The sequence below is a fragment of the Schistocerca serialis genome, chromosome 1, assembly GCF_023864345.2.
Source record: "Schistocerca serialis cubense isolate TAMUIC-IGC-003099 chromosome 1, iqSchSeri2.2, whole genome shotgun sequence".
Lineage (NCBI taxonomy): Eukaryota > Metazoa > Arthropoda > Insecta > Orthoptera > Acrididae > Schistocerca > Schistocerca serialis.
Genome location: NC_064638.1, coordinates 1,161,721,055 through 1,161,743,414, shown reverse-complemented (window position 1 = coordinate 1,161,743,414; position 22,360 = coordinate 1,161,721,055). Strand labels below are relative to the sequence as shown.

At 42.6% G+C, this 22,360-nt stretch overlaps 1 protein-coding gene across 1 annotated transcript; it reads left to right on the top strand.

Moving 5' to 3' along the window:
- Positions 1–2,628: 2,628 nt before the first annotated feature.
- On the top strand, positions 2,629–22,240 carry LOC126459557 (prostaglandin reductase 1-like). The gene is made up of 3 exons (XM_050095868.1): positions 2,629–2,829; positions 17,044–17,391; positions 21,788–22,240. Exons 1-3 carry the CDS (start codon positions 2,629–2,631, stop codon positions 22,238–22,240), a joined length of 1,002 nt encoding a protein of 333 aa, XP_049951825.1.
- Positions 22,241–22,360: the final 120 nt, after the last annotated feature.

Here is a 22,360-nt window from a genome sequence, read left to right as displayed (position 1 = left end):
AGTCCCCTAGAACTTAGAACTACTTAAACCTAACTAACCTAAGGACATCACACACATCCATGCCCGAGACAGGATTCGAACCTGCGACCGTAACGGTCGCGCAGTTCCAGACTATAGCGCCTAGAACCGCTCTGCCACTCCGGCCGGCTCTGTAGCTCCCTCTAGTACCATGGAAGTTATTCACTGGTGCCTTAACAGATGTCCTACGACAACGCAATTGTATGTCGTGTATAATTCCGCGTTGAGTATAACACTTCACTGCAACTAGCGTTACCCTCTGCGAGAAGTTTTGCATAGTTTGACCGTGTTGACTTAGTGGACAGAGGGTATAGAACTATGATTTCGTACAAATTGCAGTTAGAAGAAAAACTGAAAGACTTTAATTTTGGATGTTAAGAAAGTAATTAAGTTCACGTAAAAGAATGAATATACGGCCGCCAACCTAATTAGGCATAATAATTTAGAATATTAAGTTCAAAGAATTGAACTATAACTTTACGAAAGGAAACTTTCGATACTTCTTTCTTTGTAGAGTGCAATGAACACACACAACTACCAGATGAACTGAACAGTGAATAGCGGTAGTTATCATTCGCCTAGTTAGCAATCACATATAGCCCCATACATCTATAAATAATAATAATTGTAATCTCAACCATTAACCGATTCATGTTTGATGTTATCAAAGGCATCACAAGACCAAATTTGTGTATGAACGGAGTCCTGATTTAACTAACACATAAACATCACAAATGCAATTAAATGACACTGTACATACACTTTTTATATTCATTCTACTCTGGTAATGTTTTATATTTCATTATCAAAACTACTATTTTGATTAACTTTCTCATACCAGAAAAGATTAAACAATCACCTCCATTATAAGCAAACTATGCACACATTTCATAAACAATTTGCATCACACTAATGCTGATTTCCAACCCCACTTCAGATTATTTATCTTTCAATGCTTTATAGCAATTTACACTAACAATATTCTTAATTAACTTCAGAAATAAGTTCAAGGTAAAGTTAAGTTTCAAGTGGGTTCAAAATTGTGTGCTTCTTTCTTTACTTTTGAAACAAGTGATTTTAACTAATAACATATGGGTCCTTTAGCACAAAAACTTAGGAAAATTATAAGTAGAAACAATTCAAAGCAAAATAAAGTTTTTTTGTAAGTTGCAAATTATGTGCCTCTCTCTTCACCTGTGAAATAAGTAATTTAATTAGCAACATTTATATGCTTTAACACTGTAATTTAGGGACATTCAAATAGAAACATGTTAGTGGTTCTTTATACACAGAAAACTCGTTCTTAAGCACGTTTAGGATAGGACCCTGCTTGGTTTCATGAACAGGACAGTTTCAATGTTCAAACACGAATTTTTAACGTTCAAACTGTTATTGAAAAACACTCACACACAAGCATATTGGTTCATACTGGTATACATATCTGATTTACAAAGTTGGTGAAGCAGTGGCGCAATAGTGATAGCCAGCACGTGGCGGCTATCTGGTCACACCTCTGGCGGTTTAATGCTCTATTCAAATCTTCTTGGCGACGTATTAATCATTTTAGAGCCATTCCAAAATGCGAGAGCACCATTTCACAGCAGAAACCACAGCCGAGGCCATTCCATCATAAATCGGTTCCTGAATGCCCCGCATGGCACCTGTTGTGTTGACTGTACAACTGCTGGCCACTGACTGCGTAATGTGCTCTCTCTTTTGCCACCCAGCTTTACCAACATTTCCACCTTTTCCCTCGAGCCACACCACTTCCGTAGCGGAGGGCGTTCCCAACACCTTTTCCCTCCTTGTAATACAAATTCCCTAAGTATGAACCAGTTTTCTACACATAATTTCTCATTTATGAACAGGCACATTTTATAAAGTTTCATTATTTAAATACACTTAAAGGTTTTTCAAAATATCCCTCACAACCTTCCACTTCCCTCTGGTAATTCAAAGACGTTAATCAGTAAAGAACAAACATTTCATAGTTACATACATAAAATTATATGTAATCGATCTTGGTGTTACACTACCATCTTGTCCCTTCTTCTTGTCAGTGTTTTCAATATATTGCCTTCCTCGCCAATTCTCCGGAGAAGCTCTCCGTTCCTTACCTTATTAGGTCACCTAATTTTCACTATTCTCCTATAGCACCACATCTCAAACGCTTCGATTCTCTTCTATTCCGGTTTTTCACTGCCATACGGTGCAGTGCTGCAAACGTACGTTATCAGAAGTTTCTTTCTCAAATTAAGGCCTACCTTTGATACTAATAGACTTCTCTTGATCAGAAATTTGAAATAAATACAGCGAACGACAGACAGAATACTAGCTTATTTTGAATGATACAACTGCCGAATGGCTTTTCTGTACGGAGGTGACGTGGCTGGCGTACTCTGCGCGAGTGTTTGTTTGTGACTATGGTCTTATCTGCAGCTAGGAACATTATCTCTTCGCCGTATCACAGAAGACATCAGAATAAAAAGTGATAAGGCTCAGAGAGCTACTAGGAGCAAAGTCGCTGCATCAACAGACGCAACACTCGTCTTTTCCAGCAAACAGTTGGCTTCCTTAGAAAACCAAGCTTACGGCCAGAAACCGAGAGCAATGCCAAAGGCGCGGAAGATCGTCATCGCGAGCCTGTTCGAGGGAGAGCCAAAAATCACCGACTTCAAGATCGAGACCGAAGAGCTTCCAGCGCTTCAGGATGGTCAAATATTGTGTGAAGCCGAATACATAAGCGTGGACCCGTTTCAGCGGTCCAGCACTCATAAGCACAAGGTTGGCAGCACCATGGTTGGGGCGCAGGTATGTGCATCACGTACAGTACAAAATATATATGAGAAAACACAGTGATAATGTTTTAACAGTGTAAAACGATTTCCGAAAAGAGAAACCTCCATAAAACATCATGAACTACATACTTAATTACATCGGGTACCACTAGTATTATCGTAGGGTGCACTGTTAAAACTTATTAAACTACGATTTGATTTTTATTCTCTTCTGTAAGAGGAAGACTTTATTCCCCACCGAAGAACTGCCTCAGAACACACGATAAGCTCAAAAAGTTTCACGACTGGATTAATAAAAAATGTTGGAAACTTAACAATGCGGTTTTAATGCCTTGGTTATTATGCGTACCCCTCCCCCCAACTCACTTTAGTGTAACGCACAGAACGTTAATACAACCAAGTGAAACTACGAGGGTAGTCCCTCTTTGGGATGATTAACTGACGGGTCACATTGGCTTGAGTGTCTGTTATGACGTCAAAGCGTTAACCCTGTTTGTGAATTTCTGCACTTAGTCGCTTTCTGGTAGGTTGATAACAGGAAGTTTCGTCCACATCATGATTTTTTCAGAAAAGAATTGTCCGCGTTTTGCATTTCAATCGCTTTGCGGTTGACGTCCACTCGTTGCTTTTGCTCGGGAGTCAAGGTGAGTGGGACATGAGTTGCTGACACTTTCCTCTCATCAAAACATTCTGGATAATGTCGTCAATACTTGATTTAGAACTCTTGTTCCGTTGCAGTTTTTGACACAACAACATTGGCACGCGATGGTCACACGTCAATTACTTAACAGTGCCTACTCATAAGGACTGATAGAATGCACAAATGTTGTTTACCGACGTTAGCTCCAGCTGCCACCATAGTTTCTGTGCTGACGTCGCTTATACGCCCGAAATAAAATGAGGACGTAAGGCAGAGAGTGACAATTCAAAAACTATGTCAAGTGTGTGGTATTTCCTCTACAAAGTCTGCTATTACCCACAACGTGTAATTCGGGAGGACGACGGTTCAATCCCGTCTCCGGCCATCCTGATTTAGGTTTTCCGTGATTTCCGTAAATCGTTTCAGGCAAATGCCGGGATGGTTCCTTTGAAAGGGCACGGCCGACTTCCTTCCCAATCCTTCCCTACCCCGAGCTTGCGCTCCGTCTCTAATGACCTCGTTGTCGACGGGACGTTAAACACTAACCACCACCACCACCACCACCACCCACAACGTGTCAACCGCAGAGCTTATACGTTTTAACTCTATAATATGGAATTTTAAATGCTTGGTACTGTCAACGTAAACATCACAGAGTTATAAAAATTTTGTTTGTTTGAACACATCTGACCTCGTGCAATGTATAATTGTATATATTGTGTCTTATTTAAGTTCGGTGACAGTGTAAAAAGAATGTGTTAACAATTTTTTAAGAACATTTTATTTTCATTTGAAAGTGTTGTGAAGTTTCTCGATTATGTATCACAGTAATGTTTGCATTTTCGGAAATAGAGTTATTTCTCCATTAATTATGTTTCAGTGCGTTGTGGTGGGCTCTTTTCTTTAAAGGAGGATTAATTTATGTAAAGGTAATTTATGTAAACTTCCGAGTACTTAAGTTCATCAAAAATGTAAGTCTGTTATTATAATTAGTCTCTGAATAACAACCACATTAAGTTGCGTATCTTGATTTCTCCTGGGAACAATTATGTTAACAGCATAAAAGTCTTAACTAGGACCCTAGATTAGCATCTGATTCCAACAACAACGTTCCGCACTGTAGCTCTATTAAGCAGTTGAACCAAAAAAAAAAAAGACACACACGCACACACGCGCAAATCCAACTCACACAAATGACTGTAGTCTTCAAGAATACTTCCCATCAGCACCAACTTCTCTGAATTGTGCAGCTGGAAACTTTCCCTGCAATACATCTACGTTCCCATAACCCTCCTGGCCTCAACCTTCATTAGTCACTGTTCTTACCCATCCAGCCCCTTCCTTGTTCCCATTCCAGCACTACACAGCTGTCATTCCACCGCCACACCCAATCTTTTTATTTCTCTGCTTTTCCGCTACTCCCCCCCCCCCCCCCCCGCCCCCAACCTCTTACCTGCCCTCAGTCTAACCTCCAGCACTTCAATGTCCTCCACCCACACCATACTATCTCTCCCCCTACCCGCTCCAGCGTCCTCCTCACCACCACCCAGTCGCCACTCCCATCATACGCTGGTGATGTTGCTCGCAATGTGGTTTCAGTTGCCTGAGACCACGGTCGTGTTTGTGTGAGTTGCATTTCCTTGAGTTTGTGTGTGTGTGTGTGTGTGTGTGTGTGTGTGTGTGTGTGTGTGTGTGTGTCTGTCTGTCTGTGTGTGCGTGTGCGCATATGTCTGTCTATTGCTGATGAAGGATTTAACGGCCGAAAGCTATAATTGTGAGAGTCTTTTTGTTGTGACTGTCTACGACTCAGCACCTCCTCTATATGGTGAGCAGCATCTTTCCTTCTGATATTAATATATTCTTTCATGTACATAAATTTTCAGTGTCCTATTTATTTTTACTGTTGTGGTTTTTATTTCTGTCATTTGACTTTAGATTTCCTATCAGTCCAACTCGAAAAGGCGTCTGGGTGAACGCTGTGAGAAGGGAAGTTTGGCAAACATAGCACAATATGATAATGTTCGTTGCATTTTCGGGAAGAGGATGCAGATCCAACATCAGTTTCGTCAGCCTGTATTAAGCATAATACTGCATTAGGAAAGCAGTCTTTTCACATAATATTCTTCTCATATTGGTTATTAGAAACTTACAAGAACAGAAAAGTTACTGTAATTAAGCTAAATGCGTCGTATTATTGCATCAAATTTGAATTTGAGACGAGAAAAACACCTGAAGATGTCCTCCTGAGATTGTGTTACTCACAAGACCACTATAATATTTTCTATTTACAACAAATACTGCCTGCACACGACAGAAATTAAGAACGAGAAGTAATCATAAACGTAAGTCTGCTAAGATTTTGGGACACCAAAGATTTCGGCGCCGGCTCAAAGTAATATACAGAGTTAGTCTTTAGTGCCAGGGGGTCTGATGATTTCAAATGGTAAGTCCCATAGTGCTTAGAGCCATTTGAACCATTTGTAGCGCCAACTCCCCTTACCTCATTATATGTTCGGGATGAGTACAAGCGCCCATCAGATCATTTTGTAAATGAAATTATTGACTACTGAGGAACAAAAGCAATATAACATTTCAATAATATTTCACGCATTGCAACTTGTACAACGAATTGTTCTGTTTTGATAAGCTATAACTTCAGTTTTTACAAAATGAAGACCAATGCAACAGCTACAGAACCAATAATACTTCATTGTTTACGACTAGTTTCCGAATAATATAATCCCATACTCTCGCATACAGTGTGTGATAGGACAAGTTTACTGAAAAATTAACTATCCATTTGTGTAACTATCAAACAATAATCATGTATAAACGTTACTTTTAAACTCACTGCAAACAATAAAAGGAAAATTATCAAAATATAATTATTTCACAAAACGTGACAATTAATGTTTTGCGTACATTTCTGGCCAGCTGGTGCACTGATAATTACATTCATTCTCAAGAGATTAGTTCCTATAAAGACGCAAATCAGATGCATTGTTATTAATTCTGTAATTATCAGTTATAGAGCTTTTTTGTCATCAGCGAACTATTATTTCGATAATTTGGTCAAAACTAGATTATTATGTAAAATTTGAATATCAAAGCTATGTCCACATCATGCACAGTATTCCAAAAATAATTTAGCATGAAAATTCCTACAGTAATTAATGGAAATTAATTATTTTCTGTCAAGTATTGGGAGTCATATTTCTCAAGCAGAATTTCCATGTTAATTTTAAAAGCAATTTTAGAAATCACATTTGTTTTAATGAGTCATCTATTACTTCAAAACTGCAACTGTAATTTCTTGTGAAACAACCGATTTTAATTCATTAGCCCAGATGCGTAAGCCGCTTACTGATTGATAAGCCAAATTGAGGTAATGGCGAAAAACCAGTCGCATCAAAAACATTAAAGTCAAAATCTCATTTCTTTTCTAAAAATAAGTAAAAACTAGTTAATTCCGTGGTATTAATGGCTGAAATCTGCAATTATGTGTTATATGTTAAAATCTTAGGTGAAATTCTGACTTAGCGGTTTCTGCAGACAATTTATTCAGTTAGCAGTCTTTGCAAATGTAACGAAACAAACATTAGGTTACGAAACGCGTTAGTTGGTGATGTAAACAGAATGCGTTTTATTACAAAGAACAGTCTGAAAATTATACAAATTATATAAAAGTACGAAGGTGACATTACTTTACCAGGAAAAACTGACTTATTTAACGTTAAAAAGAGAACAATAATTAATTTTCAACAATATGTTTTCTTTTAAAAAAATACATCATAGTGCTTTTGACATCACATGATATTGTAGAAAATAAAACAAGCTCCAAATTGCATCTTAGTAAGACTTCGACAAAATTTTACAAAAAAATAAAATTGGTGGAAAATTGCATCTTAATAAAAACAGTGACAAAAAATCTCAAAATGGAAATTGGATGAAAATTGCTTTTAAGTGGCTTCGACCTCAACACTGTCCATCAAATCAAAATCGCTTCCGGCTTCTTCCTCGTTCTGAAGGTTGGCAGTGGCAGGAGAGACCCTGTAAGGTCTTCCTGCTCATCTGACACCTCGGCGTAGGATTTGACTTTGTCGTTGGTCACCCAGTCTCCACCAAAGTGGAGCTCCAAAAGATTTTTGACGTCTCCGAGCTTGGCCTTTGAAAGTTCTGCACCAGCTGTGATGGATGTTGTGCTGTTTCCTCTGCTGAACTGCGTTTACCGGCGTATATTCCAGCAGTGCATCGGCAGCGGGAGCTTTATTGTCATGTATGCTTTCGCTACAGCGCAGGCAACCTAAATCTGAATAAGAAAAATATCCCTTCAAATGTAACAAACTGGAAGTTAGCTTTGAATGTCTAGATCGGTAAGTCTGATGTCAGTTGGCGTGCTTTGCACCCGGACGTGGCACGGCGACTGCCATGTCTGCTGAACATGACGGATTTTCCAAATGTTGGACATTTAGTCGGCTTTGCACCCGAAGACAACGTGCAGTTTGTGGCTTTTTCAACCGAACGGTATTTTCTACAGCCATTTTGAATGGTTTACAGGGAGTTTTTGACCCTGAAACCTGTTCCATCATGTAGGCGCAGAAAAAATTTCTGCAGCAATGTGCTCAACTTATAATCGACAAAAAATGCATTTAGCAGCTTTTGCATCTGGGCTGTTCACTTGTAACTCAGTTAATGTGACTTTGTTGAACAATAGTTTCAAAGAACTTATATTGTTAAGAAACTGTGAAAGCGGAGAGCCCAAGACCTCGGGGTAGTGGCATTAGAGTGGCAGTTGTTTCCAGTTAGTTCCAGTACCTGACCTGTAAAGTCAGTTTCTTTGAGCTTTCATTCTACGAAAGTTCTGGAACAATACAAACATTAACACGAAATGTAAACTATGTGGTGGTGTAAATTATTTAAAATCACCAGCTTTTCACGTTGTCTCCTGGGATTTCTGTAGTGAAGAAATTAATATTATGCACCCCAATCAACACTACAGTGCTGGAGCTGTGTCGTCGAAACCAGAAAGATAAGTATACACTCCAAGCATTTCATTGAACTTACGACAGACTCACAACCTGCAAGTATGTTAATCGAACATTTTTAGCTGGAACCTTGTAAAAAGAATGTGTTAGAGCTATAACGATGGAAACAATATATAACAGTTGTGGATAAAGAGCTATTCAAAAAATAAAAATGGAACAGCAAATTGGTGACCGGGAATTACATAAAGCTTAAAAGAATTGAGGTTGTCTTCCACCCTATGTTAACTGTGAAACAAAAGTTACAAACCTCAGTTTATACATAGGGAACCTATTTAATAAGTTACCAAAGGAAAAGCAAAAATGCGTTCAAATGGTTCAAATGGCTCTGAGCACTATGGGACTCAACTGCTGAGGTCATTAGTCCCCTAGAACTTAGAACTAGTTAAACCTAACTAACCTAAGGACATCACAAACATCCATGCCGGAGGCAGGATTCGAACCTGCGACCGTAGCGGTCTTGCGGTTCCAGACTGCAGCGCCTTTAACCGCACGGCCACTTCGGCCGGCCAAAAATGCGTTGCTGAACCACTATTAGAAGAACCGTGAAACACCTGAGAAATATTCAAAAGAGGAAATAGAGCACACAATATGAGAAAGACACTTGCATAGATTCCCGACACAACCGCCGTCTTGATCGTCTGGCCACACCAACAGGAAAAGCCGCGAATGGTTACGACGAGAGACCAGTTTGATCGCTAGCCACGTATGATTCAAACAAACTTGTTGTATGAAGCTATTGTTATTAAAACCTCGAGAGGGAGAACCAAACAAGAAATTGCGGACGCTCTAAAACCCAGAGAGGAAGAGAACTTGTATATCTAAAAATAAAATGGAAAGGCATGTGACTACAACATTAACCAGTTATATACAAAAAATCACAGCAGTTTACAAAGTTACCTTTAAAAGAGGAAACGCTACTACACTGAGGAAACATTAAAAAAACTTACTTAAGTGGCAACCTAAAGTATTTCGTAATTAGCTAGAATATTTTTGGGTACAAATCTGTACGTTCATCAATAGTTTCGCGGGAGCGAGAGTGGAGACTTTACTGTTTTACTGTTGGTACAGCCAGACAAACAAAAAGGTTGTTGTGTCGGGATCCTGTGCAAGTGTCTTTCGAATATTCTATGGGCCGTAATCTTATGCGTTCCGCGATTATGAGGATAGCGCTTTTGTAACAGATTTTTCTTCTATTTTTGTAAGTTCTTTGTTTCCCTGTTTAACACACATAAAAAAAAGTAATACATCACACCGGTTCCCAGAACTCCTGAAGATATACGCTGACTGTGGATGTTGTATCACAGATACAGTCCCTTTGATTGTTCAGAGATATCAGTAAACCTGCCCAAAGATGTTAACAACCATGCATGAGCAGCGCTTATTAGACGGAGGGGTCCGACAGCAGATCAGTTCCAGTCATTCCACCTGAAAAGAGGTACACGGCTCGTGTTGTCTGTATTCAATCATGCCTATATGGTCAACACCGCAGTTCGATCGCGTCCGCATTGTTACTTTGTGCCAGGAAGGGCTCTCAAGAGAAGTGTCCAGGCGTTTCGGAGTGAACCAAAGTGATGTTGTTCAGACATGGAAGAGATACAGAGAGACAGGAATTGTCGATGACATGACTCTCTCATTCCGACCAAGGGCTACTACTGCAGTGGATAACAGCTACCTACGGATTATGGCTCAGAAGAACCCTGACAGCAACGCCACCACGTTGAATAATGCTTTGCGTGCAGCCACAGGACGTCGTGTTACGACTCTAACTGTGCGCAATAGGCTGCATAATGCGCAACTCCACTCTGACGTCCATGGCGAAGTCCATCTTTGCAACCACATCATGCAGCGCGGTGCAGATGGGCACAACAGCATGCCAAATGGACTGCTCAAGATTGGCATCGCATTCTCTTCACCGATGAGTGTCGCGTATGCCTTCAACCAGACATTTGTCGGAGTCTTGTTTTGGGGCAACCTGGACAGGCTGAACGCCTTAGACACACTGTACAACGAGTAGAGCAAGGTGGAGTTTCCCTGCTGTTTTGGAGTGGCATTATATGGGACCGATGTACGCTGCTGGTGGTCATGGAAGGCGCCGTAACGGCTTTACGATACGTGAATGCCATCCTCCGACCGATAGTGCAACCATATCGGCAGCAAATTGGCAACGCATTCCTCTTCATGGACGATAGTTCGCGCTCCCAACGTGCACATCTTGTGAATGACTTCCATCAGGATAACGACATCGTTCGAATAGAGTGGCCAGCATGTTCTCCAGATTTGAAGCCCATCGAACATGCCAGGAATAGATTTAAATGGCTGTTTATGGACGACGGGACCCTCCAACCACTGTGAGGGATCTACGCCGAATTGCTGTTGAGAAGTGGGACAATCTGGACCAACAGTGCCTTGATGAACTTGTGAATAGTAAGACACGACAAATACAGGCATGCATCAATGCAAGAGAGCGTGCTACTCGGTATTAGAGGTACCTGTGTGTACAGCAAGCTGAACCACGACCTCTGAATCTCTCGCTGTATTGTGGTACAAAGTGCAATATGTAGTTTTCATGAGCAAATAAAAAGTGTGGAAATGATGTTTATGTTGATCTCTGTTCCATTTTCTGTAGAGGTTCCGGGACTCTCGGAACCGATGCGACGCAAATGTTTATTTGATATGTGTATAAAGTAGGACTCGGAACTCTTGTCCCACAAAAAGCATAGGGTGGAAGACAACCTCAGTTTTTTTACGCTTTATGTGAGTGATTCCCAGTCATCAGTTTTCTGTTACATTTTCATTTGTTGAATAACTGCTTATCCAGAACTGTAATGTATTGTTTCTATCGTTACTGTATATCCGGAAGATGGAGTTACATTATTCCAAAACCAGCCGTAAGCAATTAGATAAGACTTGTTCAATAACTGTAGCCGTTTCTTCGTGTTCTAAAAATGGACACATACTGTTGCGGTTGCCCACCGTAAAGACCTCTGTGTGGAATAACTGCAATACTCGTGGTTTGGCGCAAATTTTGGACACGTCAGTGGAAATGAATGGAAAACAAGGACTGAATATTTTGCAGTCAAATCTTATTTTATTTGTAGTTAGAAAACATCCCCTGGTGAAGTAATTATTGCATGTTATTCCGTTGTGGTTTTCTCGCTTTTCCCACGCATCCGCATTAATTTCCCGGGTTCTCCATTCCCCGTAACGAGATACCGCGTGGCAGCTCGAACGACATTTGCACTAGGGGTGACTCCATTTTTTCTTTTTAGAAATTTATTTGTAAGAGTATATTTTTCCTTTCTATTATAATTCGTTCGGCTGCTTTCTTCGAAGAATATAAGTAAAGATTGAAGTCTTTAGCATGGGATGCCACCCCGCAGCCATGCTAGACATGTGGTGGGACCGTCACCTTTTGGCCTCACAACTTGCAAATAATTTTTGATAAAGGTTTGCTAAACGAGGCCTTGAGTGAAACAAAAAGCCGGAAGACAACGAGACCTTACGGCATAAACGCAGAGGTACTTGAATATGGGGCGGGGGTGGACTGTTTTTGAACCTTACAGTTCTTCATTTATACAATAAGTGTTGGAGAAAATGATAAATCACGAAGCTGTGGACAGTTGCAGAATTTATATGAGTCTTTAAGAAATATAAACGAAATACATGTAGTAATTACCGAGCTACAATATTAGAAGACACAGCGTTCAAGATTTTGCCAATATTCTCTGAAGATCCAAATAAACTAGTACACTTGCCTAACATCGTGTAGGTCTCCCCGCGAGCGTGATGAAGTGCCGCAACACGACGTAGCATGGACTCGACTAACGCCTGAAGTAGTTCTGGAGGGAACTATCACAGTGAATCTGGCAGTGCTGTTCATAAATCCTCAAGAGCACGAGGTGATGGAGAACACCACATTCCAAGGCATCCAAGATATGCTGAATATTGTTCATGTCTGGTGTGTTAGTTGGTCAGCGGAAAAGTTTACTGGGAAGAGTGTTTCTGGAGCCACTCAGCAGCAATTCTGAAAGTGTGCGGTGATGTACTGTCCTGCTGGAAATTCCCAAGTCCGTCGGAGTCCTCAATAGACATGAATGGATGCAGGTGATCAGACAGGATGTTTCCGTATGTGTCACCTGTATCTAGACGTATCAGGGATCCCATCTCACTCCAATTGCAAACGCCCCACACCATTACAGAGCCTCCACCAGCTTGAACACTCCCCTGCTGACATGCAGGGTCCATGGATTCATGAGGTTGTCTTCATACACGTAAGTGTCCATCCACTCGATACAATTTGAAATGCGACTCGTCCAACGAGGTAATACGCTTCCTTTCATCAACACTCCAATGTCGGTGTTGACGGGCCGAGGAGGGGCGTAAAGTATTGTGTCGTGCAGTTATCAAGGATACACGAGTTGCCCTTCGCATTCGGAAGTCTTTATCGAGAATGTTTCGCTGAATGTTTCGCACGCTGAGACTTGTTGATGGCCCAGCACTGAAATCTACAGCAATTTGTGGAAGTGTCGCCCTTCTGTCACGTTGATCGATTCTCTTTAGTTATCGTTGGTCCCGTTGTTGCAGGATTTTTCTCCGGCAGCAGCGATGTCGGAGATTTGATGTTTTCCCGGATTCCTGATATTCACGATACACTCGTGAAATGGTTATACGGGAAAGTTCCTACCTCATCGCCACTTCGGAGATGCTGTGTCGAATCGCTCGTGAGCCGACTATAACACGACGTTCAAACTCACCTCAGTCTTGATAACCTGCTACTGTAGGAGCAGTAACCGATCTAACAACTGCGCCAGACACTCGTTGTCTTATATAGGCCTTGCCGACCACGTCGCCGTATTCTGCCTATTTACATATCTCTGTATTTGAATACTCATGCCATTATCAGTTTCGTTGGCGTGTCAGTGTACTTTCGCTTTGCAGCCAAGTACTGCAGCATTGCTTGTAGATGCAATCCATGCATTAAGTATTTTTGCATCTCGGCTGAGGCTCACAGGATACCGACAAAAATATGGCAACACGGTAAACGCAACACGTTACGACGACTAATACGATATAGGAAACCCGTTGACACTGAAAACAACTTTCATTCGTCGTGGAATGGATAAAAATAGTTTCTGTACGGTTCGCAGAGAAATCTATTACCTTTCTTTCTCCAAATTGCGACAAAATCTTGTGGCGATGATGGCGGTGGATAGCGACCCTTCTCTTCATAGGAGACCACAATGGTTCAATAATATTCAGATTTGATGAGTGTGGTACCCAGGGAAGATGTGGCAGCTCATTTTCGAGCTCACTAAACTATTCCTGGGCGGAATGGGCTGGGTCAAAATGGGCCACGTCGTCTTGGAACACAGCGTGATCATTTGGGAAGAAACAGTGTAGCATGAGATCGACATGATCAGCCTAAACATCGTACAACCCTAGTAAGTAATGCGACTTTGTTGAGTAGCCATAGGGATCATTGAATACCGTGGTTTGGCTGAAATGTTTCATTCCTGGGAAGCAAAAAATGACCTTCTTCCATTGATGCAAAGACCACGCTTTACGGCTTTAACACAACGCTGTACTTTTATGAGCATCTGTATCACCGTGAACGGTATTGGATTTTCAACTGGCTATACAGTTTTCTTCTTATAGAGCTCCCTTCTTTGTGTTTAGGTGCTGACAGGTTTTGCGAGTATAACATTGGGTTCTGTAGCTGTCGTCTTCTTATAATTTTCGTCACAATCCTCCTCTATTACCGTTTGTGACTATCACACAACACACACTTTCGTCCTTGTTTTGACTTACCTAGGCTTACATATCTTCTATACGATGTCTGACTAAATACCAAACATTTGGGCTACCTTTTTTATAGGAGTACCTACCATTCGAGCACCAACAATTTTTCTATGTTCGAATTCGCTCAGCTCTGACCTAATGCATTCGCAGTTGCGCGGAACACTAATCTTACCACTATTTACATTTGAAACGTATTGAGGACATTGTACAGGTTCCTTTTATGGTAAAATACAACAAACGGGCGAAGTGCCGCAGTGCTTAGCACACTGGATGCACATTTGGTAGGACGACGGTTTAAACCTGGGTTCGGCCGCCCTCATTTAGGTTTTCCGTCATTTCTCTAAAACGCTTCACGCACATCCCGGGATGGTTGCCTTGAAGTGGCGCAGCTGATTTCCTTCTCTAACCTTCCCTGATCCGAGTTTCTGCTCCGTCTTTAATGACCTCATGACGGGACATTAAACAGTAATCTCCGCCTCGTCGTCTTCAAACACAAGTTGCAGGCTTGGTTATCTTCTGCAGTGTTTCCACTTTTTGTCCAACACCTGTATACAATGACGTCAGTCTAGAACAAATATAATATAAAGACTGAGTGCTCCGCCATATGATACTACCAACGTACTCACAACATTGCACAGGTGGTGTCTGAGATCACATACAACAGCGAAACCTCCAGGTCAGGATGCAATCTGCATACACTACTGGCCATTAAAATTTCTACACCAAGAAGAAATGCAGATGATAAACGGGTATTCATTGGACAAATATATTATACTAGAACTGACATGTGATTATATTTTCACGCAATTTGGGTGCGTAGATCCTGAGAAATCAGTACCCAGAACAACCACCTCTGGCCCTAATAACGGCCTTGATTCGCCTGGACATTGAGTCAAACAGAGCTTGGATGGCGTGTACAGGTACAGCTGCCCATGCAGCTTCAACACGATACCACAGTTCATCAAGAGTAGTGACTGGCGTATTGTGACGAGCCAGTTGCTCGGCCAACGTTGACCAGACGCTTTCAATTGGTAAGAGGTCTGGAGAATGTGCTGGCCAGGGCAGCAGTCGAACATTTTCTGTATCCAGAAAGGCCCATACAGGACTTGCAACATGTGGTCGTGCATTATGGTGCTGAAATGTAGGGTTTCGCAGGGATCGAATGAAAGGAAGAGCCGCGGGCCGTAACACATCTGAAATGTAACGTCCACTGTTCAAAGTGCCATCAATGCAAACAAGAGGTGACCGAGACGTGTAACCAGTGGCACCCCATATCATCACGCCGGGTGATACTCCAGTATGGCGACGATGAATACACGATTCTAATGTGCGTTCACTGCGATGTCACCAAACATGAATGCGACCATCATGATGCTGTAAACAGAACCTGGATTCATCCGAAAAAATGACGTTTTGCCATTCGTGCACCCAGGTTCGTCGTTGAGTACACCATCGCAGGCGCTCCTGTCTGTGATCCAGCGCCAAGGGTAACCACAGCCATGGTCTCCGAGCTGATAGTCCATGCTGCTGCAAACGTCGTCAAACTGTTCGTGCAGATGGTTGTTGTCTTGTAAACGTCCCCATCTGCTGACTCAGGGATCGAGACCTGGCTGCTCGATCCGTTACAACCATGCGGATAAGACGCCTGTCATCTCGACTGCTAGCGATACGAGGCCGTTGGGATCCAGCACGGCGTTCCGTTTTACCCTCCTGAACCCACCGATTCCATATTCTGCTAACAGTCATTGGATCTCGACCAACGCGAGCAGCAGTGTCACGATACGATAAACCGCAATCGCGATAGGTTACAATCCGACCTTTATCAAAGTCGGAAACGTGATGGTACGCATTTCTCCTCCTTACACGAGGCATCACAACAACGTTTCACCAGGCAACGCCGGTCAACTGCTCTTTGTGTATAAGCAATCGGTTGAAAACTTTCCTCATGTCAGCACGTTATAGGTGTCGCCACCGGCGCCAACCCTGCCTGACCGAGCGAGGTAGCGCAGTGGTTAGCACACTGGACTCGCATTCGGGAGGACGACGGTTCAATCCCGTGTCCGGCCATCCTGATTTAGGTTTTCCGTGATGTCCCTAAATCGCTCCAGGAAAATTCCGGGATGGTTCCTTTGATAGGGCACGGCCGACTTCCTTCCCTGTTCTTTCCTAATCCGATGAGACCGATGACCTCGCTGTTTGGTCTCTTCCCCCAAACAATCCAATCCAACCCTGTGTGAATGCTCTGAAAAGCTAATAATTTGCATATGATGGCATCTTCTTCCTGTCGGTTAAATTTTGCATCTGTAGCACGTCATCTTTATGGTGTAGCAATTTGAATGGCCAGTAGTGTATATATTCAGGCATACATTTCTCACAGTGTTAACATAATTTCTTTTCCAACCCCTGTATAACTCGTGTAAAGGTAATTGATGTAGGAGACGTTTGTGATGGACGCCTTTCAGCTAGTAAATTCATTTCCCCATCTCTTTTCTCTTATTTTTATTTTGGGCTTGTAGCTAAGGTTGACCCAAGACAATCCATAACAACTGAAATGACGTGAAGTTTAATGTTCTGTATACAGTTTTTGAACTTTTTGAAAAGAGGATCGCCACATCGTAATGAATGTCTTGTAAAATGTCCAGAATACCTAGTTAAGTGTAAAAGATTGCCTGAAGGCCCTAATCTTGCCAAGGCCAATATAAAACAGACTGCTACATGGGTTAACGTTTGCACTATGTTGCAGGTAGCGCGCATCTTAGAGAGCCGATCATTGGACTACCCAGTGGGACGTCACGTGGTCGGTTACTGGGGCTGCCGCGACCGCACAGTGGTGGACCCAACGCCGGCGGCTGACGACATCCTGCCGCCAATGCTGGTGCCCGACATCGGTGACCTGCCACTGTCGCTCTCGCTGGGTGTGCTGGGAATGCCGGGAGCCACCGCCTACTTCGGACTGCTCGACATCTGCCATCCCAAGCCGGGGGAAACGGTGGTCGTGAATGGCGCAGCAGGTGCTGTGGGCTCCATAGTGGGGCAGATAGCCCGCATCAAGGGCTGCAAGGTCATCGGTATAGCGGGCTCTGACCTAAAGGTAATCACTTCGCTGCTTCTCAGTCCTTCTGTCCTAATTTTTGTTCCTCCACTCATTCTCCTGCATCACGATGGCTCACGTCCAACGAATATCAACTCCTTTTCATTGTCAGATATTTCATTCAGTCACTGCCTTCGTCTGTCCTTAGTGAAATCGTTTCTACGGAAATTAGGCCATCTTCCAAGGTGTCCCCTAAAGCACGACACATCGTCAGAGACTGCGAAGACAAAGTCAGTTATCAAACATAAACTCAATGAACTACCCAAAATTGCCACTGTTTATTGATAACAAAGACCGAGTTGTCATGTCATGCAATAACGCAAAGGAAAGCAAACTCGCACTGTCGGGTGGTGGAAAGTTGCAGCGATCTACACAAGTTAACGTTTGAAAATTAATTGGCTAGGTGTTCATGCTCTCAGGTTCGCACTGTCAGGTGATGGAAAGTTAACATCTGAAAATTAATCGGCTAGATGTTGATGGTCTCTGAGGATGAGATTCGCAGAAGGAGGCGAAACGATAGGTACAGAAAGATGTCTAGGACCACAACCTAATGCCAATGAAAGCTGTGTCAGCTTCGCCACGAATAACGAATGTCAATGGCTTCATTGTTTTTTCTCTCAACTCTGTCCCCTCCCCGTCCCATTCACACAAATATTCTCGTCTAAAGCTTCTCAAACTTAGTGGGTCCCACAGATTTTAATCGCATTGCGCAATCACGAGATGAGCTAAACTTCCTAATCCATAGAGTAACAGAAAAGGAGAAACGTTGAAATTCAGATATGGCTAACAGGTATGCATATAAGGCTCGTGAACTGCGTCACGAACACAGAGATTGCATGAAGTCAGCATTATCAGCACCAGACAAAAGTTTAACAAGAGCCTCATTGCGCGTTTCTGTTTGGACGGCTGGTCGAACTGTGGAACAGTCAGGGCCTGATGATGGACTGCAGGGGAATGTAAGGGCAGGTTTACTCAAGGTTCTGATGGCCCAGGTCTGACCACCACACTCATCACTAATAGAAGACTAGCAGCAGTTTCCTATGAAATAACGGTAACATGCACACGTTTTCAAAAATGGAACAAGACAGTTCGTTGGTCTAAATCTGGCCCTTACACCAGCACTTATTTGGCTTGGCACTGATTGATAGAGTTATTGGATGTCCTCCTGAGCGATATCATGCCAAATTATGTCCAATTGGAAAGTTCTATCGTCAAAATCTGGAGCTGGTTGGAGGGCCCTGCCCACAATGCTCCATACGGTTTTAATTGGGGATGGAGTCAGCGATCTTTCTGGTGAAGGTAGGATTTGGCAGGCTCAAAGACAAGCAGTAGAAACTCTCGCCTTGAGCTGGTAGGGCATTATATTGCTGAAATTTAAACCGACGATCGCTTTACAACAGTACAGGATGTACAAAACTGTAGGTGTACTTCTTTGGTGTAATGGTGTCGCAGATGACAACCAGAGGCCCTGATGCGAAAAGAAGTGGAGTCTCAGAACATCACTGCTCGTTTAGAGGTACACCTGGCGACAGTCATTCTGGTTTCCTATCACCCTCCAGGACCTCTACAAATATGTCTTAGGCTTCGAATTTCTGTGACTAGATTAGAATTGTATTCAGTAATGAGTCCCACTTCCATGTCAGCATCGACGACGAGGAAAGACGTGTGTGGAGACTCTCCAGACAACGGTAGGGTAGTAACATGACTGTCGCCCACCTTACAAGTCGGCAGCCAGGTGTGTTGGTCCGGACCACCATTTCGTTTTATAGCAGCAACCCTTTCGTGGTCATCCGCGGCACCCTTGCAGCACAGCAGTACGTCGACGACATTCTACGCTCTCTTTTGCTGTCGTAAATGACAAGCCAACCTGGGATTACCTTACAGCAAGATAATGACCGCCTGCGCACGGCTACAGTTTCTACTTGTCTTTCGAGCTTGGAAAACTCTACATTCGCCGAATCTCTGCCCAATTGAGAATATTCGGAGCGTTAAGGGCAGGGACTTACAACCATCTCGAGATTTTTACTATCTATTGCGCCAGTTGCACAGAATTTTAGAAGCAGAAGTAGACCAACGTGTTATTGACTTGCTCAATTTGTGAAGCTCCTTTTCTTGACTAAATCATTGAGCTCTACTGAAACCGTAATATTTGTTTGTATGTGCATGTACATCAGATCTACTGATTTCCATTCCATTCTGATAATTCCTCGATGGCGCGTCCTCCCCCCTCCTTCCCTACTCCACCCCTCCCCCCCCCCCCCTCCCCGCCAGGCCCCTTTGCTTTGAGCATATTATTTCTGATATACCACATATCGGTTGACTGATAGAAAGTAATGTGCTAATGTATTTCTACATCTACAGATTACTGTGCTATTCGCAATAAAGTGCCTGGCAGAGGGTTCAATGAACCACATTCATGCTGTCTCGCTACCGTTCCACTCTCGAACGGCACGCGGGAAAAACGAGCACTTAAATTTTTCTGTGCGAGCCGTGATTTCTCTTATTTTATCGTAATGATCATTTCACCCTATGCAGGTGGGTGCCAACAGAATGTTTCCGAAATCGGAGGCGAAAACTGGTGAGTGAAATTTCATGAGAAGATGCTGTCGCAACGAAAACCGCCTTTGTTTTAATGATTGCCACTCCAATTCACGTTTCATGTCCGAGACACCATCTCCCATATTTCGCGATAATACAAAACGAGCTGACCTTCTTTGTACTTTTTCGATGTCATCCGTCAGTCCCATTTCATGCCGATCCCACACCACATAGTAATACTCCAGAATAGGGAGGACAAGCATGGTGTAAGCAATCTCTTTAATAGATCTGTTGCATCTTCTAAGTGTTCTGCCAATGAATCGTAGTCTTCGATTTGCTCTACCCACAATATTATCTATGTAATCGTTCCAATTTAGGTTATTTGCAATTATAATCCCTAAGTATTTAGTTGATTTTACAGCCTTCAGATTTGTGTGACTTACCGCGTAATCGAAATTTAGCTGATTTCTTTTAGTAATCATGTGAATAACTTCACAATTGTCCTTATTCGGGTCAATTGCTACTTTTCGCACCATACAGATATCTTATCTAAATCATTTTTCAAGTCGTTTTGATCATCTGATGACTTTAGAAGACGGTAAATGACAGCATAATCTCTAAACAATCTTAGACGGCTACTCAGATTGTCTCCTATGTGGTTAATATAGATCAGGAACAACAGAGGGCCTATAATACTTCCTTGGGGAACGCCGGATATTACTTCTGTTTTACTCGATGACTTTCCGTCTATTACTACGAACTGTGATCTTTCTGACAGGAAATCACGAATCCAGTCGCACAACCGAGGCGATACTCCGAAGGCACGCAGTTTAGTTAGAAGATTCTTGTGAGAAATGGTGTCGAAAGCCTTCTGGAATCAATTTGACATCCCCTGTCGATAGCACTTATTACTTCATGAATGTAAAGAGCTGGTTATATTTTACAAGAACGATATTTTCTGAATCGGTGCTGACTGTGTGTCAATAAATCGTTTTCTTCGAGGTACATTATAATGTTCGAATACAGTATATTTACACATACATTAAAGCTGCTTTCTTTTCTGAAAGAAATAGGACATTCATGTATCTGATTTTCCTTATACGTAGTTGTTTATAAGTTCACTAGATAACTAGGTGAAAATTCTGAAGTATTCTGGAAAATGACATATCGGTTGATAGAGCTTCTCACCAAATCTTGACTCGTAATATGGGCTTTGAAGTAGTTGCATGGCTCTTCTCTAGTGGAAATGCGTGTAGGAAAAACTAGACAAATTTAAGAATTTTTAACATTGTGCAGCCCTGTCAGCAACTGTGATAACTGATCATTTAACACGTCAGCCTCAGTTGCAAATAGAAACCACACTTTACCCACGTTTCAGCTCAAATAATTTGGCCGTCTTCAGAAGCGAATGACATGCAGTAGTTTAGTGTCACTCGCTTCTGAAGAAGGCCAAATTATTTTAGCTGAAACCTGGGTAAAGTTTGGTTTCTACTTGCTACTGATGCTGATGTGTTACATGTTCAACTAGACAAATCGTCCTCCTTGTATTGTCACATCGAATTAATTCGCTCCCGCATATTGGCAACCCAGGTAACAGCGAACCGGTGTCGTTGGCCTGGAACAGCACCTCGAATAAACTGCACGCACGTTTTGATGTTCGCCGCGTCACAAAAGGATCCTTTATTGAGCGCATACGACGTGAGTTAAAAACTTGGCGAGGTGCTGTGCCCACCGATAAGTGAAATTTTACCGTGTTCCTTGTAAATTTCATACAGTCATCCTCTAAAACCCCAGAGTACTTCAGAATAGCTAAGTAGCTAGTAAGTAACACGTGCAATCTCTTTTCCTATGTTCACAGGTTAAGTGGCTGAAGGAAGAACTAGGTTTCGACCACGCCATCAACTACAAGACGGCAAACTTGGACAAGGCCTTGAAGGAGGCGGCTCCTGGCGGCGTCGACGTCTTCTTCGACAACGTGGGAGGGGAGCAGTTCGACGTAGTGATCAGCAACATGAGGAAGGGCGGTCGCATCTCCCTGTGTGGATTCATCTCCAGCTACAACGAGTCAAAGCTCCCCACGATGCCCGCCATCCACATGCACATGATTGGCAGGGAGCTTAGGATGGAGGGCTTCATGGTCAGTCGATGGTGGGGTCGCTGGGACCAGGCCTTCACGGAGATGGCGCAGTGGATCAGGGAGGGAAAGCTCAAGTACCGGGAGACCGTCAGGGACGGCTTCCAGAACACACCACGAGCGTTCATCGGCATGCTGAGGGGAGAAAACTTAGGAAAAGCCGTTGTAAAAGTGTGATTATTCTTTATTATAACTAAATGGATACGATTATTTGAAATACCATGTAAAGCACGCAAGTCTTTTGGAAACATGACACTCTACACTTGAATGAAGTGCAGCTATACCAGGTGCACAAGT

Excerpts from the sequence above, each read along its gene's own strand:
- LOC126459557 (XM_050095868.1), top strand. The coding sequence starts at position 2,629 with ATGCCAAAGGCGCGGAAGATCGTCATCGCGAGCCTGTTCGAGGGAGAG. Across the intron at positions 2,830-17,043 it reads GCACCATGGTTGGGGCGCAG|GTAGCGCGCATCTTAGAGAG; the intron begins GTATGTGCATCA and ends ACTATGTTGCAG. Across the intron at positions 17,392-21,787 it reads TAGCGGGCTCTGACCTAAAG|GTTAAGTGGCTGAAGGAAGA; the intron begins GTAATCACTTCG and ends CTATGTTCACAG.